At 35.8% G+C, this 17378-nt stretch overlaps 1 protein-coding gene across 1 annotated transcript in view; it reads right to left on the minus strand.

Annotated features, from left to right (window-relative positions):
* Positions 1–17378, minus strand: part of LOC112976987 (histone deacetylase 2) — a 25415-nt gene that overhangs the window by 6982 nt on the left and 1055 nt on the right. The window contains exons 2-9 of the mRNA XM_026088804.1: positions 10906–11018; positions 10259–10376; positions 9197–9271; positions 8736–8874; positions 6324–6465; positions 2567–2659; positions 2358–2466; positions 861–1001 (exon numbers count right to left, since the gene is read on the minus strand). Coding sequence (XP_025944589.1) covers positions 861–1001; positions 2358–2466; positions 2567–2659; positions 6324–6465; positions 8736–8874; positions 9197–9271; positions 10259–10376; positions 10906–11018 — 930 coding nt within the window. The remainder of the gene's footprint in view (positions 1–860; positions 1002–2357; positions 2467–2566; positions 2660–6323; positions 6466–8735; positions 8875–9196; positions 9272–10258; positions 10377–10905; positions 11019–17378) is intronic.

The following is a 17378-nucleotide window of genomic DNA, read 5'->3' on the forward strand; positions in this document are numbered from 1 at the left end:
AAAAAAAAAAAAAAACTCAAGATAAGGAAATACTACTGTCTCTTCAAATGGTTTGGCTAACAAAGAATATATATTATGAGGTAGGATGTAAAATATGCTTCTTGAAAGGCAGTGTCCAAATATTCTGCTGTCACTGACAAGCAGAATTCCACTGCAGTCAGACAGCAATGACCTGTATCTAGCAAGAGATACATGAAAAGCAAAAGGTTGTTATCAGTAAATGTTGCAGTCCAAGATGAAAACCACCAATGACTGATGCAACAAACTAGTCCAAATACCAGTTTTATAGCAAAGCATTCCAAAAATACAGCTAGAAGTACATTTGGCCAGAAATAAAGGAGTGCAGAAYCTTCAGGGATCTTCCTCAGAGAAATCACTTCACTATTTAAATATTTGAAAGAACTTTACTATTATTTTTTTGGCTTTAAGTTTTTTAGGAGAGCCTGCATAGCCAAAACTGAGAAGAATGGAAGAGTTGAAATCAGTATATTTTCAGGGTTACTTTTAGATCAAAGATGGCATGAAGAAACAGTTATGTTTTACTATGTGAAATGGACACTTGCATACTCACTCATTTCTTATGAATACCAAGTCTGCGGTACCTGACTTACACAGGTCAACTCCATGATTTCAAGTAACAAGGAAAACACAGTATATATTCCACAGTATTGATAGTATTCATATTAAAATCAGTTATTAACAAGGTTCTGTAAATTTTACATGCTTTGAATTTTACAAAAAGTGTTCCAATCATTTAAAACTTTGCTAAGGCTTAAATAAAAACTATTTGCTGCCAGTTGACTTAAATCCTCCCATGACTATTTCTTAATAAAAACATCAATTTGAGGATTAGTGTTTACCATTAGGAATTTCACAGTCTAAGGCAACAGCAGTTTCGTATGTCCAACATCGAGCAACGTTACGAATAGTATATCCTCCTCCTCCTAACATCAGCAATGGCAAGTTAAAAGTCTTGACAACTTCCACACACTTAGCATGACCTGTCACAAACAAAAAGATTTGAAAACATATGTAAAATATTTAAGAGGAAAATGTGATTTCTATATAATGAAAATGTTTTCTGTATAATGAAATACTTCATCAGTCATATRTAGTCATACTTAAATCAAGGGAGAAACAAATGAATTCAAGCAAAACAGAATCATTTCCCCTTAAAGTTAAGCACTACTCACAAGAAGTCAAGATCTACAAATAAGAAATGTAGAAAATACACAGAACATTATCTGCCACAGAAGTCTTCAGAGATTTTGTATGATAGTCTCCCATAATAGTAGTTCTGAAATTCTCTTACAGTGTTTAGCTTTTTGTCTTTTTATAACAGATATCAATATACAGTAACAAATCTAGGGACAGTTTATCAGTTAAATGCAAAGTGGGAAGAAGCAAAAATAGCTCATCAGTAGTTGATCCTTCCTGCTTCCACATTTGAACCTATATTAGAGGTTGTTAAGCCCTGCTTAAAGCGTGCCAAGATAGCACATAGTTCAGGGAGATACAGCATACTGAAAGACATTTGTAGGAGGCAGAAGCTCTCCATTTCCAAAATATGTAAGACAAAAAAAAAACCTGAACTGTATCCTGAAGTAGCTTTGCCACCTGAAGTAGCTTTGCAAAACAGGAAAAGAACCCTGAAACACCTAACAGATACCATACTTCATCTCTTTGCCTACAAAACTCTTAATTGCCTCATTAAAAAAAAAAAAAGCACAAAACAAAACAGAAAAATGAATGATTCAGACAAATTGGATTCATGGTTTAGCAACAGTCCAACATACATTGTTTGCTGAATTAACACCTCTTCCCAATTTTGAGAATCATCCTTTTGCGTAAAAATGTGATTAAAAGTAAAATCAATCAACTTCTACAAAAGTTAATAAAAATGAATATTAACATAAGGCTCAGTTTAACAAACACCAGTACAAATTTAACAATGCAATCAGTATTCTCATTTCAGTACTAGCTGTTTATGCCCAACAAGGTGTCTGATATTTACATATCTGTGGTCCCACTAAGTGGCCCCTTAATTTTACTATTTATCCATCACAGTAAATGCTGCAGCAGGACTACTGTTGTCATCCTGACATTCCAGAACATTGCTTAAAACTATGGAAAACCTGAGCATACAAGAAAGCAAGTCATCTGAGTGGCTATGAAGAACATGGAAAAGCAAACTCCTTAATTTTTTAGATGACAGAAAGAAAAGAAGCAACCTCTGAATTTCTTTTGGCTRTCCCTGTACAGCAAAAAAAGAGGTGATTAATCATAGCAATGATCAGAGGTTTTTCCTCAAATAAAAAGTTACAGATAAAAAGCATAAATGTATTTTTTCTGCTTACCTTTAACAGTAAGATTAAAGCATCCCAGTCTGTCACCAGATAATGAATCTGCTCCACACTGTAATACCACAGCACTAGGCTGGTACATCTCCATTACTTTGGATATAATCTATAATATAAAACAGCAAGTCATTAATTCAGCCACAAAATGAAACCAGTATTTTTCCAGAGAGGGGGAAAAAAAAAAAAAAAAACACCAAAACACTCACTGGTTTAAATATCTGTCCATATGATTCATCATCTATACCATCCCTCATTGGAAAATTGACAGCATAGTATTTGCCTTTTCCAGCACCAATGTCCTGTAAGCAAAGATGACAAATGCATTATTACAAATGTAGACATACATAACAATATCATGGAAAAGAGTCTATAAAATTCTGCTGAGCTATTCTGCATCATTATTCATGTCCATGAGGGGAAAGGATGGAAAGTACCTTACTTGATTTCCATTCTCCCATAAAATCATTTTGAAGTATAATTGTATGCCAACACTAATTTGCAGAAAGTACATTTGATTTTTGAATTCAAAGATTTAAGACAAAACACAATTAATCGGTTTAGCCCAAAAAGTAGGTGAGCAAAACCAAGCAGAAACTGATAAGAGCAAGGTGAGATGTATGTTTTCGATACTGTACAGAAGACTTAGATTTATGAGGGTCTTTAAAACTATTCTCCCCTCCAAATACTAGATGAAGGACTGGTTGCAGCAAAAGGGAGAGAAGAAACAATCAAACAGAGGTCACTTCCAGATGCCCTTAGAGAAACTGAGACTTTTAAAACAGAAAACTGAACTTGCAGATTATTCCCAGATCCGTCAGGTGACAAGGCAGGAACCATAGCAGTCTATCTTACTGGCTTTCCTGGACAACATATGCATTAGAAGAAAAAAATCTTTGTAAATTACTGAATTAACCCTGACTTCCTCCACTTCTGTTTTAATGCCACACCTTCCCACTTCCTCCCTTTGGCTCATCACCAAGTGAGAAAAAGAAACTGATCCAGTTCACAGTGCAGTTGTCTGCCACTAATAAAGGAGCAGTGGGGAAGACCCAATCCGTTCAGTTTGGCTTTAACCTACTATCAAACAGCAACTCTGCAGAAAGGGCACACTTCAGGCCCAACATCCTTGAAAAAGTACAAGTTCCCAGCAGGATGACCCAGCAATACAAATACTAAACTTCTTGCACTAGCTATTGAAATAGTCACAGACTTTTCCCCCTTTTTTAAAAAAAAGCCTCTTCAGCAGTGAATGAAGCAGTAATTTATCATTTCCAGCAACAATCTTTCTTTTCTTTCCTTTTTTTTGGGGGGAAGGGAAGCAGGGTGGAGTGCCCCAATGCAGTATGAGCACAGTATTAAAGGCTGACATTTTTCTCTTTCAGCAAAGTGTTAATATTTTACAGGATAGTAGAATTAGCGACACTGAAGACCTCTGCTAAACTCCCATCTCTGTCTGATTTGGAGCATGACAATAATCCAGAATCTCCCAGCCTCCCAAACTGAACTATCTGTGCTTTCAGACACTGGTTATTCTGAGGTAACAGYGCCTTGTTTTCCAAATGCAAAACCTGCTAAGTCCATCTCAGCCTGAAACATTACAAAGCCAAATGTTCATATGATTTTCCATTAAACAGAATACTTGCTCCTCAGCTAGAGCTACTCAGTGTATGCTTTTTGTAACYGATATTTGTATGGGTTCTAAACACTAAAGAAACAGTATAGCATCCTGGTAGTTGCCAGTTCTTCAAAGGTCACAGAACCTGTGTCTCTGTATCTAGCACTAGAGTCTCAACTGACCTATGTAGGTGTAAAGAAGAAAAGATCAGTGCTGTCATTGTCCGAGATGCATAGAAAGTCAAATACCTTACTAAGGATACTGGAAATGTTCAGGCTGCACAATACATTCAGCAGAAAATGGACAAATGCAGCTGAACTAGACAAACTCCCTGGAAATCAGATGAGGTGATGGAGCTGCAATCACAAAATTACCAACCAAGAAATGATTTCTTCCTGCATCAAGCAAATATGATCATAATCTGAACAGCAAACTAGACTAACTACATAAAGAATTACAGAAAGAAGCTTGAGTGGAGCCCACCGACAATAACAAAAATTTGACTGTTAAAGTTGATGTAAATAACTAGGGAGAGCAGATCAAGTTGAGCAGAAACAAGCAGCATGACACTGGACTCCAGCACGAACACCAGCTCTTTCTAGAGCATTAGATCTCCTTTAGTTCAATTAGCTTTGTAAGCTCTGAACATAAGAGAAAGCCAATGTTATCTTTCTGCAGGAATGCAAGTGTCACAATAAAACCTGCTGAAGTCTGTACACAAAGTTCCTTTCAAAATACTAGCTAGGAGCAAACACAGCAGCATGAAATAAATGTTACCATGTCTGAGGTACTGTTTGTCACTGACACTATGCTAAAAAAAAAAATCCCAATAACATGCAATATTCTTCTATTTATTTCAACTGTGTATCTTTAAATTTCTTTGTCCTGGGTGTGGCGAGGTGAAGAGTCCATAAACTTCTCTGTCAACGGGAAGTGCTGTTTCTAAAAAGCCAAGATATCTAACTCAAAAAAAAAAAAAAAAGAAAAAAAAAGAATCTAGCCAAATTCAACAACTGCTTGTCATTATAAACATCCTGGTTTAAGCTGTTGGTTTTTGTTTGAAAAAACAGTACCACCTTGTGGCCAGTAAAGTTAAATCACTCACATATAAAAACCACCCCCAATCCAATTTTTACCTAAACCAATTTAGAAAGGAATTTAACAAAATGTAGCAAACAAAATAATATTCAGCTTCAATAACCAAACTGAAATAAACACTTAGCACCCCACTGACTTAGAGTTCAACTTTCATTTACTGCAGTATCCTCTGGGTATCACAAGCACACATTTCTGAGGAAATTGGTAGAAACAAATATTTACATCTCTTAAATCAATTTAAAGAGAGCTGGAAAGCAGTGAATTCCTTCCCAACACATTTAGTAGGTCTTCAGCTTTTTAGAAGTGTTTAATAATTTTTCAAAAAAWTAACTAATCGTAACGTACAAAGTTGCTAACACGATCAGGGGAGTGACTTATCTTGGGAGTGCCTGTGATCAAAGGGATTACATGTCAGAGTTTGAAGCTAAGAATGTATTAATCTTAACACTTGAAATATTCTGTAAAGTTGTGAAGTGGGACAATTTTCTGTTCTAATGGACTAAAATCTAACATGAGGAATGACTAACTTACTTAAAATAAACATGAAGAGCCAGGAAAACTGGTTTCCGTTCTCAGCTTTGCCAGAGATTCTATGACATCTCGAATGGTAATTCTTCATAGCCCATTGTTCCCTGTCTCAAGTTAGCTACACAGGTTAGTACATCATCATCTGAGGGGCACACTGACACCCTTCAGGGGGGAGCATCATAAAAATGCAATCATTAACATTACAATATAAGAAATATTCCAAGAAGGGGCCAACTGTATTACTAGGGAAATATAACAGAACAAATTCAAGTTGTAAGTGAATCTTTGCTACCMCTAAATCTCTAGCATATAAAGTTATTCCAAGATTTGAAATAAATCATATCATCTCCAAACACCTACTCTTCACCATACATGCAGAGCTCAAACACAGGGACTTTTATTATATAGTATAACATCTTCCTAGAGAAGTTTCCAAAAATCTGAGTAAACTAAATTAATTATATATTTGAACTAAACTTTCAGATAATCTAACCAGAAGGCAGGGGGTTGATTAAACTCATGTAGAAGTGAATAATTTACTTCCAAGTGTCCTAAGGTTTCTCAATAAATCTACCACTCCAGATTAACACATCATTTTCTGAAAATTTATTGGGATATATTATTACTGGATGTAACTATTGTAACAAGTACTAAAACAACATCTGCAAGGAAGAGAATAAAAGGGAATTTATTACCTAATGAAATTTCACATTTAACCTTACCCTAAGGTCCCCTGTGCCTGGAAAATATTCACCGTACTTATGGAATGATACTGTCATGACACGATCTGTGGTATAAAATGCTTCTTCAACACCATCACCATGATGGATATCAATATCAATATATAACACTCTTTGGTGATACCTAAAAAGAAAATCATGTAAGAGAAATCACCATTATCTTCTATGTTCCTAATACGCTGACATCTAACAAGAAAAAAAATTAACAGAAAGAAGCAAAATCTCAGATTACAATCACTTTGATAAATTTGGTTAAGGTTCCCATATTCTCTTAGAATTCTCAGTACAGTTTGGATAATGGAGAAAATAAATTTATCATCAAAATCAAGTAATTTAAATACTTAATGTATTCTATACTTAACCCAGTTGTCTCACTGATTAGTAGTTATACCTTGTTTTTCTGTTCACATCACTTTGTTCTTCAGATCTGCTGAATTTAGCCCCTGCACAGGGCATTTCTTTCTGCCTCCTCAGTAATTACTGAGGCATTCTACACCAAAACACCTCTTACAATGCACGCTTCTCAAGAATTTTTCAACTACCATAGTGCCAGTAGCAGACATAACCCATATTCCATAAGCCCACAAAGAACTACCACTTTAATACCTAACTTTCTAACAACTTTCTTTATCTCTGCAACTTGTAAAGATATCATATTCTTATTTCTGTGTGTATCACATTTTCTAATAGTATGAAATTATTATGCTACTGCTTAATACCTTCTTAAATACTACAACTTTCAGATAATTTTCTATTTGAGAGGTATTAAAAAAGTAGTTGTCTGAAACTCCGGAGAACCGGGAACAGTGATATCCCTTAGATCCTATGCTGTTAGGCAAAGAATGAAGTCACATTTTCATCATGTTGTTACATTATACTGTAGAATATGAAGTCTGAGCAGCCATAAACTTCAAGTGTGCTGCTAAGATTTTTCTCTTGACCAGAACTCAACAAGATATTTTCCGACGGTTACATAATCTGGAGCTATTTGCAAGTTTCCCTCCTTCACCCACAAGCAGCTCACAAAATTCAAGACTGGATCACACAAAACCATATTGCTTTGGTTAGACCGCAGGGACAGACCCTGAATATATTCAGTAGATTAAATGGGATGTTTCAATATTATCATATACGTGTCCTTAGCAATTTTCTATCTTAAAAAACAAACAAACAAACAAACAAAACCACTTCCAGATTAGAGATGCTTTCTCCTCTCACCAGCAAAGACTGAGGTATTTCATTCAAAAACAATCAAATACTTAAAAGTATTTTTTATAAAAACAGCTAGATGTGTTATTAGAAGGTATATAATCCCCTTAAACAGTACAAGTAATACTCATGATTTGAAATTTTACTGATGCAGTACTGCTTGAAATTAATTATACTTTTTCATTACTTCTTCCCTCATCATTTTTTACTTTGCAGGCACAAGAGCACATCTTATTTTGTTACAAGGTGCATTGTTCATATAACAATCCAGGGAAGCTCAATGTGTCATCTTCCCTAAATATTCCTATCTTTTGAGCCACTGTTACTAGACCAAAGAGGAAGCAAACTGGCTTACTGAGACAAATGGGTCTACAGTTTTGAGCAGTGATAATATCCTTAGTTGTGAAAGTGGGAGCATATGAAGTTTGCATATAATACGCTCACAATTTTTAAATTTTTATTTGACAGAGCACATTCTAATGTTGAACCAATCTCACATTGAGATTCCACTAAAACAGACAGGTGTCCTAGCAAAATTCTCAGTTTCACCTTGCAGTATGCATAAAGCTAAAGAACATGACGACTGTCCTCAGGGGTCAAACTAGCAATCCAACCAACCCAGAATTCTGTCCCCGTCGTAGCAGCATGAGATGCTGTTTACAGAAAGCATGAAAGCCTGTCTACTTTCTGAAGTTCTTTATCCCTGTGCTCCCCCACCTTCTACAATTACTGCATCAGGGGTTTTATAGGGTGCATCTCTGCTTCATCCTTTTAATATCCATTTATGGACCTCTTGTCCATGATTAGATATAATCTCTTTTTTGAACCTGTTGTTGCTGCCTCCCTCAGCCTCCTGTAGTAGCAAGATGCAGAAGTTTACTGCCCTCTATGTGACGACATACTTTAAAAAAAAAAAAAAAAAAAAAAAAAAAAAAAACCACAAAACACACACTCTTTCAAACCTGTCTCCTCTTAGTTATTTTTCCAGCTTGCCTGTATTTTAGCTTAGGCTTTTTCCTGATGCCAAACTTGGCAGAACACGGGTTTTATTAACTGGCATGCTACAAGTTAACCATGGGCTATGAAAACTCTGAAGTATTTAATTACAATCCATATCTTCAAACATTTAAATACTCGAGTTTGACACTTTCTACAATTTTTATCTTGTTCCCATTATGAACTTACTTCAGTAACTCAAGGATAGCAAGCACAATATCATTGACATAACAGAAACCAGATGCCTCTGACTTCTTGGCATGATGAAGTCCTCCAGCCCAGTTAACAGCCATGTCAGTCTGTTGCCTGTTTAATTTTACCGCCCCAGCTGTAAGAAAGATAAACACACATACAAATTGAAAGAAAATGCAGTTAGAAACCTCTGAAAGGCTTTAAATTTGTAACAGGAAGTGGTGTCTTATATTTTAAAACGATTAAAACTCCCACTTGATCAAAGAGCTGATCTCATACGAGTTCCGAGATACTTACCAATATCTGGTATTCAGCAATCTGTAACTGATGAGCTTCATGTTTCTTTAAAAAAAAAATCTCAATGTTTGCTTCACTTTTAAATACCACTATCAACATTTTAAGTTGCTGATATAAACATAATAAAGCTACTAAATATCTGGCAGACAACTTATACTTACCAACAGAGCCTCCAGTTGACAGCTGACAAAACTCAAACAGGCCATCAAATACAGGACAATCTTCTCCAACATTAACTGAGAAAGAAAGGTATGACTTCTCAAAAACACCATACCAATAGTATTGTTATACACATGGATAACTCATACTGATGCATAACTCATTTGGTATTTTCATTACTTTTTTCATTTTTATCAGGCTAAATTTTAAACGCTGAAACTAATGTAAACATGCCTACACTCCTAATGACAAAACTCAATTGCTGGTGAAAGCTTATCATCTACAAAGACCTCAAAGTATACACATGTATTTTTAAAGTTTCCACAGGAAGCCTTATTTCCTCATTAACAGAGAGTTAACTAGATCATTTTTTAAACTTCGGAATATGTGCTGACTAACATAGGCTGTGTTAAAAGCACAATTGCTTGGAAAAACAATTTTTTGAGAATAAAGCATCACAAAGAGGATAGAATAGTGCATTTTAAATGTATGTAATAGCTGTTAAACCATATTCCTAATGGTACGTTGAAATTATTCCTAAAATTAAAGAAAGAAATTAATGGAAAAGGCGAGCAGTGAATGATGTACTTACTGTCTTTTCCTATCTCTCTCCAACAGAAATGAGTAAACTCCATTTCTCAAGTTGAACACATTTTCACATACTGACATTCCTGTTTTTTAAAAAGACTCTCTCTTTTCCAGAAAGATTTTTGCACTGGAAAAGATTTTTAAGACTTTTGCAAACAGTTCACAACTGAAGTTTAATCTGGTGCATTAAGCCTTGAGCAAGTATTATTTCACCTCCAACATACACCCTCTGAAAGGCAGATGAAAAATCCTTCTACAAGGCTAAAGAGTATTTCTACCAATATGGATTCTTTTAATGGAAAAGCTCACAGGTTAGTGCAGCTAAAGAAAGGCACACGTAACTCTTGCTACAATATTTCTCTACTCCAGCATCATCGTTACTCCACTGTTCATACCTTTACACTGCTGAATATTTAACCAATGTTACCATGGAAGCACATACACAAATGTAGATTTAGTCTAATATGGACACTTACATCTCTGCATCTGCTTGCTGTACTCAGACATGTTGTCAGGCCTTATTGATCGGAGAAATTTGATGTATTCATCACTATGGTACTTGGTCATTTCTTCAGCAGTAGCTTTGTGGGGTCGCTGATAACAAGAGCAAGTTATAAAAATAATCAGAGTGCTGCTGCAAAAACAGCTAACAGTTGGCTAAAACAGATACAGAAGTTAAAAGAAATGTAATCTGCTTCAAAGAGGGAAAAATGAAACCACTAGTACTGTTTTGCATAAAGCAAGGGCTACTCTCTCGTTAGTATAAAACAGGTTAAATTCTTTGTGCAGTTACCATAAGGTTTTTCCCCACTCCCTCTTATCATAAATATACTGGTTTAAAGTCTCTGTTAGGGCTCTACCTCACTTCAAGATATGGACAACAATCTGTAGCTCTCATCAGTTAAAAAATACTGTTTCACTTTTAAGTAAGAGCTCTCTGTAAAAATATTAAGTTCTAAATGGAGGAGGGTCAGGGAGGGAAAAAGCAGAGGCTGTATTTCTTAATACTATGCAAGTACTTCCCATTTCTGCCCACATTTCTCCACTTATTTGTGTGAGAATAGTTGAAGCTTTTAAAAATGATACAGAATGTTTCAGTGGAGATTCTATTATTTATACTCACATAAATTTCCATTTTTCTGTACAAGCCATAATTTAGCAGCAAGTTGTGAGTCATTCGGATCCTATGAGGTTTCATTGGATGCCCTTGTCCATAGTAATAGTTTCCAATATCACCTGTAAATATTATACAAATGAATAGCTACTCATAATATGAAACAACTTTTCATCACTATTTCAAAGAATCATCCCCAGAAGACTAGCAAGTAGGTATGATGATTCCAGAAAGAGCTAATGGACTACTGTCTATCTCAAAAAAAGCCACAAGGAAAAGCAAGATGCCCATAAAAAGGCTGTACATCAGAAACAGAAGGAAAAAAAAAAAAAAGAGGCCAAAGGTAAGACCTTTAAGTCACAAGCAGAGAGCAGTGGAGGAGCAAAGATGCCCACAAGATGAAGAATGAAGAAAATAGCGTACCAGAACCAAAGGAYAAAATAACAGGAAAAAAAACCTGGAATGAAGCGGGGAGCAGAAACTACTGATGACATAACTGTTCCATTATACCACAACAGAGGCTGTAGTAAAATCTGCTGTTTTGTAAGAGATGATTTTAAGAAAATGCCATCCTCAGTCTGTCCCTAACTACTGATCCTAGCAGTTAGGCTCCTAAGTCCATAAGTCTTCAGACCCATCGCTGTAACCACTTGTACAAACATTCCTTAGCCACCTGCTGTTAGGGATCCACATTGGTTTACAGAGCCTTGTAATCCAGTTTATTACACACACAACAGTGACAAATTTGACACTGATTTTCAAGAAAAGAAGAATGGCTACTATCTTGGGCTACTAAGTTTTTTCCTCAACTCAGGTACTGCTAGAAGGCACCTGCCCTCTACTTTGATCGCTGACATTCCCAAAACACAAAATCATTTTTAATCAAACAAGCAGGTCACATGTTTCTGGAAATATGAAGAAGCCTAAAAAGTATTCTCAGCTGTCAATGGGTTTCCTTTTGAGAATTCCAAAGTTCACATCTGCTCTTGTTGCTCTTTTCTATTTGACCAACTTTCCTGATAGGATTAATGAACTTTGGTTTCCTGAAATTTTTACTTTTGTTTCATTTGTGTTATTACAACCTGGTACTATTTTACAAATTTTAGTAGTAAAAGGTAAGAAGGAGCAATGCTGCAGAACAGCTTTACTTTCACCTCTGCAAATGAGCTCTAGCTCAGGAAGAAGGAGGGAACGAACCAGGCTGCTGTAGCATCATCAACTACCAAGAAAAGCAAGCAGCATTACAGTGGGATTAGACATCTCAAAGCATTCCAAAATCTAAATTTTAATCTTTGAAGTGACAGGGAGAGTAAGGATACTTGGGAAAGCAGATATAACCTAACATGATAAGAAATGAAGATATCTAAAAAAAATCAAATTCTCCACACCTAGCTCTTAGCTATCCCATCACAACAGGGTGTGGGGGAGGGGAAGGGCGAGTTTTAGCATTGTTTTATTACATTAAGAACTTTGGAGAACCTGGACCTTCTCTTAACTTAGGCATTTAAATGGAAGTTTAGCACTTCATGTCAGTTATTAAGGAGTCTTGCAAATATTTATTTTAACACTGATCAACCCTGCACTTTTGTCACATCCAGGCTAAGAGCAAAAGGATCAAGAGAGTACAAAATGCATTTTTGATGTTAGGCTTAACACCACCACCACAACCAGAAGTCTATGCATTTATCATATATATTTTTTTAAAACACATCATTTCAGTATTAACCACTACACCATGTATAGTCAATATCACTGACATTTTACTCAAAATGTTAATAATAAAAARTAAATAAAACCAGAAAATTCAAAATAATTTTTTATCTTGAAAAAACAGAAAGATTTGTTATTTGCCCTTACGTTAAAAATAATAATAATAAAAAAACACTCTTAACAGGCTTCCCAAGTATATTTGCAACATTTCTTTTAAGAGCAATTAAACAGATTCAAAATATATTAAAAAATAAAAATCATTTACATTATATCATAGACTGCAGAATGCCTAATCGCAACACTAAGTTTGTACTAAAATAAAACAAACAAAAAAAAATCATCAATAGATTTAACATATTGTTTAACTTCCATAATTTCTACCAGAAAGGAGAACTTTTAAAAGAATAGGCAGTTTGGTTAAATTAACGGGAGCTTATTTATCAGACAACATCTGTGGGCGAATAGCTGGCAGGAGCATATTGATCGTTCCCTGTTAGAAGTCAACTGTAATTACCAACAACAGATATCAGTATTATACACTTTAGTGACAGGGAATACCATTTGCATCTTTCAGGTCTTAGTATCACAAGCAAACAAAAGGTTTTGYCATTAGTTTCAAAACGTTCAAATTTGTGGACAAATAGCCCATTGAGTTTCAACGGACTGTTGTGATGTGTGTGTGAAGGGCAGGGGCAGAGGGGGAAGGCATGCAAGAAGTTCCTCTTTCTTCATTAGCCCCTTGATTTCCAGCCAATGTCACATCATGAGGGGGACCCATCTCGGAGACATCATCCTGCGACAAAAGTAGAGGTGTGCTCAGGAGTCTCTCCTTCTCCTTTACCCTGGAAGGGAGAAAGTGCCCTTCCTGGTACAACCACTTCTTCATTCACTGATCCTGAATCTACAGACCTCTTCTTCATATACTTAACATTAATTACAGCCTTACTTCAGTACTTTGGGAAAAAAAGCAAAGTGGATCTAGAGCCTGCACTTGCAGGTGTGTGTATATGTGTGTGTGTGTGCATATATGCATGTATGTATGCAGCGGTATGAAAGAACACCTCCCCCACTGCCGGAGCAAAAAAACSTCTGCAGCCATTGACAGATTAACTCCAGCTGGACTGTGTGTATATATGAGAAATGGATACAGCAGGGCCAAGTGCACAAGTATTGCAGTTATCATGAGAGAACTGACAATTTTGGTATCAAGTACCAGGGTAAAAATCAAAAGTGTTATGAGCATACCTCACATCACTCACCAGTGTGAGTGCACATAAGCAGTACAAAAGAAAAGAATGTAACTGAAACAGGAAGAGGAGGGAACAAATGCAAAAAGTAGTACATGCAAAAAGCAGGCAAATCTATTAATCTTTCACAGCAGGACTTCAAAGGCCAAAATTTTCTATTTTATACCAGTGAAAATATCAGCTAAATGGTTCCCATTAAGAAGTAACAGTATAATCTCTGAGAAGCTGGGAAACCTTAACTAAAGACGACAAAGCACGCATCTGTTCAACTCTTGAGCTAATTTACTGCCCTGCACTGATCACAATGCGTTGTAAAACATTACAATGGCAAATGACCAGAATGGTAAGTCACATTAACTTGTTATGCATACTGTCATGTACGGATTCAAATACATTAAAAAAATAATAATAAAAAAAATACTTTTCAATTGTAAATTCTATTCAGGGCAGCTACTCTCCTAAACTCTGAAGGGAGTTATCTAGTATTAGCAAGTATTAATAAAAATAAATTCACACAATTCATTTCTTGAAGATAAGTGCTAGACACTTGCTTCTCCATTAGAGAATTCAGCAAGGTCTGTGGATGTTCAATATCCTAAAACACAGAAAAATAGGAGAAGGTACATGTTTGAAGAAACTTCAGCTACCTGCTTTATAGATGTAAGACAGACTAACAAAAGCAGCTTTGTCCCTGAAAAGCATGTCAGTCTCTCTCTCTTCATTAAGATTTATACAGAAATGAAAACACCTTTACATCAACTGGTTACAAAACAAGTCTTGTACTTGTAGGGTTTGAGCAAAGATGTGTGATATGACACTAAGTATCATTTTTATTTTGTAACTTTGGTACAGATAAAATAAACTGCATGTAACTGCAGAAACTTGACAACTAGAATGGAAACCATATTAAAAAAAARGAAAAACTTAGTAGTGATACTTACACTTGGATTGACTTCTGCAACACTAATGGATGAATTCATTTAAAACATTCAGTCTAGAAAAAGGTCATCAATGCCTGATCAGTTCAACCAAAAGCTATCTAAATGGGCCTAATTCTAGTGCATGGGCCTCCGAGGGCTTGGGGGAGGGGGGGGTTGTTTTGTTTTTAAAATTAAGCAGGCTATTGAGGACAAGCAAAGTTCTGACACTTGAATCCCAAGTGGGAGGTTAACACCACTACAGTGTTTGGAAGTCACTGCACAAATCATTAGCAAATTTCTATGAAATACTCTTCACTTATAAAGTTTACATCTGCAGATAAACTGAACTTAAACTAGAAGTACTTAAAGAGTGTCTGAAAATAGTAGCGCACTACCCTACTAATACAGGTTTAGTCTCGTCTTTATGGGTGGAACCAACCACATTCTGATGCAGATCTCTTGAAATTTTTATGAAGGTAGAGCCTTTTGAACAYCCACATTAAATTATGCAAGACACAAGTAATCTAAACAATACTGCTTAGTGCATTGGCACTGAATATACTCATTAACTGTAACCATGCTAGCTACTGCACAATTCTATAAAACTGTGCTTTGCTGTACAGGACCATAGGCTTGGAAACAACTTTGGGATCCTGTCTTCATAACTACAGGCAGCTGTACAATAGATGCCTATTTTGGAAGGGTCCACAGAACTACCCAAGTCACATACTGGGAGACCATAGGAACAAACTGAAGACACATGGTAGAAGCCTAAAATAAAAGCTACAATATCTTGCCAGTTCTTTTCAGTGTGAGAAACACTCATTACTAAGCTATGACCATACATATTAAGATGACCAGAACATTTATTCAAAACTTTTTAGATGAGAGAACTAAAATATCTTAGTTTGCATGTTTTTAGTTCTTCCCATAGCATATTGGCTCAAATTTAAATAAAATTCCTGACCTGAAAATGATCACCAACAACAGAAATTCTGCAAACTGGATGTGGCTGACCAGTCTATTACAAACTACAGAAAGTGAAGTCAAGCTCCTTCTACCATAAGTTTACTGGTTCTGGGTACAAAGTAAAGGCTATTAAAACTATTGATAATCAGCAAATGTTAATTGCAGTACACACTGAGAAGACCTGATAAGTAACAAGACAATTTGAAAAAGTAATTTAGGTGACAACCATACTGAGTTACCACAAAAAGCATGTAAGGCAATTTATTGCATCTCAAATTATACATATATATACTTTCAGGACTTTTCAATATTTCTTGGTGAATACTTTGGATGAAACAGGGTGAAAGTCTGCAAGAAGGGACAGCTATGACAAAAAAAAAAGTGGTCATTTATTTCAGTTATGACATCCTTAAATATACACCGCCACATGAATTGCATATTCGTTGTATATTTGTACTTTTAGTTTTGGGTTATTTAAGGCTTTAAACACTCCCCCCATTTTGATTCAAGACTTTGCCGGTAAAGCACACTACAAAATTCTCAGGATTATCAAATGCAAAATACTTAGAATTATCAAATGAACCACAAATTAGCATTAGAAACATTTACCAGATGTATTAAGTCTAAACTGTTCACTTGGAAATAGAGTTACTAGAAAGAAATTTAGAAAGAAGCATAAAGTAACTATGGGTTTTGGTAGGGGGAAAAAAAAACCCCTCAGAAACATTCCAACGCTGTTAATTTCTCTGTTACAGAGAAAGCATTTTCTAAATCACTCTTACTACAGATATTCCTTTCTCTAGCTTATTAGTAATTGCTTTTATTGTAGTCTACATATTCAAGCAAGATATTAATTACAACTGCTTAGAAGTCATCATCATCCTGTCACCTCAAAACTTCTCCCTTCCCCAGTTTCTTCCCTCTCTTCACTAGTATAGTTTTACGGCTGTTTAGGGACTCAGTTAACAGAGGTTGACACTAGCACTGAGTACCAAAATCAAGGGATCATAGCGAAATTGGGGGTGCAGATATCTAGTAAACTATAATTACCTGACATTAAAAAAAATACATATTGATAAAAAGCAAACATGCAATCATTTGCAGGGAGRAAACTTCCAAAGTATCAGTGCAATCTTCCTTTCAACAATGCAAAAAGCAAGCCCTCTTCCCTGGGAGAAGTAAGATTCCAGCTTCACCAAAATTCTCCCTGACTGGGGCCTCCTTTCCCCTTTAGGCTGAACAAAGAACGAGAGCTAGCAACAAAGAGAAGGGGGCGGCAACCACCACTCTGCCTCCTTTAGTGTAGTTAAAAAAAAAAAAAAAAAACTGGACAGGACCCACAAGATCTGCCATTTCTGAACAGCAGCAGATTTGCTACAGCAACAGACACCTTTGATATGCTGCTTGGTTTAGCCATTCTTCTCCATTTCCCAAATGGTGAAAACACATCACAAGCAAAACAGTCTCAGTTTCTGTTTCCTGACTACTGTACAGACACCAGGCTCAGACACCAACTTAAAGGATTCTCAGGTCAGGAGAAAATTTTAAGAATGAAATTTGTAACTAATCCAACCAATGAGTTTACCCTCCCAGTACCAAAAATAAAACCAGAACCAAGTCTAGGAACAAAAAAAAA

This window comes from Apteryx rowi, unplaced genomic scaffold (assembly GCF_003343035.1).
Source record: "Apteryx rowi isolate R43461 unplaced genomic scaffold, aptRow1 scaffold_785, whole genome shotgun sequence".
In the NCBI taxonomy this organism is placed as follows: Eukaryota; Metazoa; Chordata; class Aves; order Apterygiformes; family Apterygidae; genus Apteryx; species Apteryx rowi.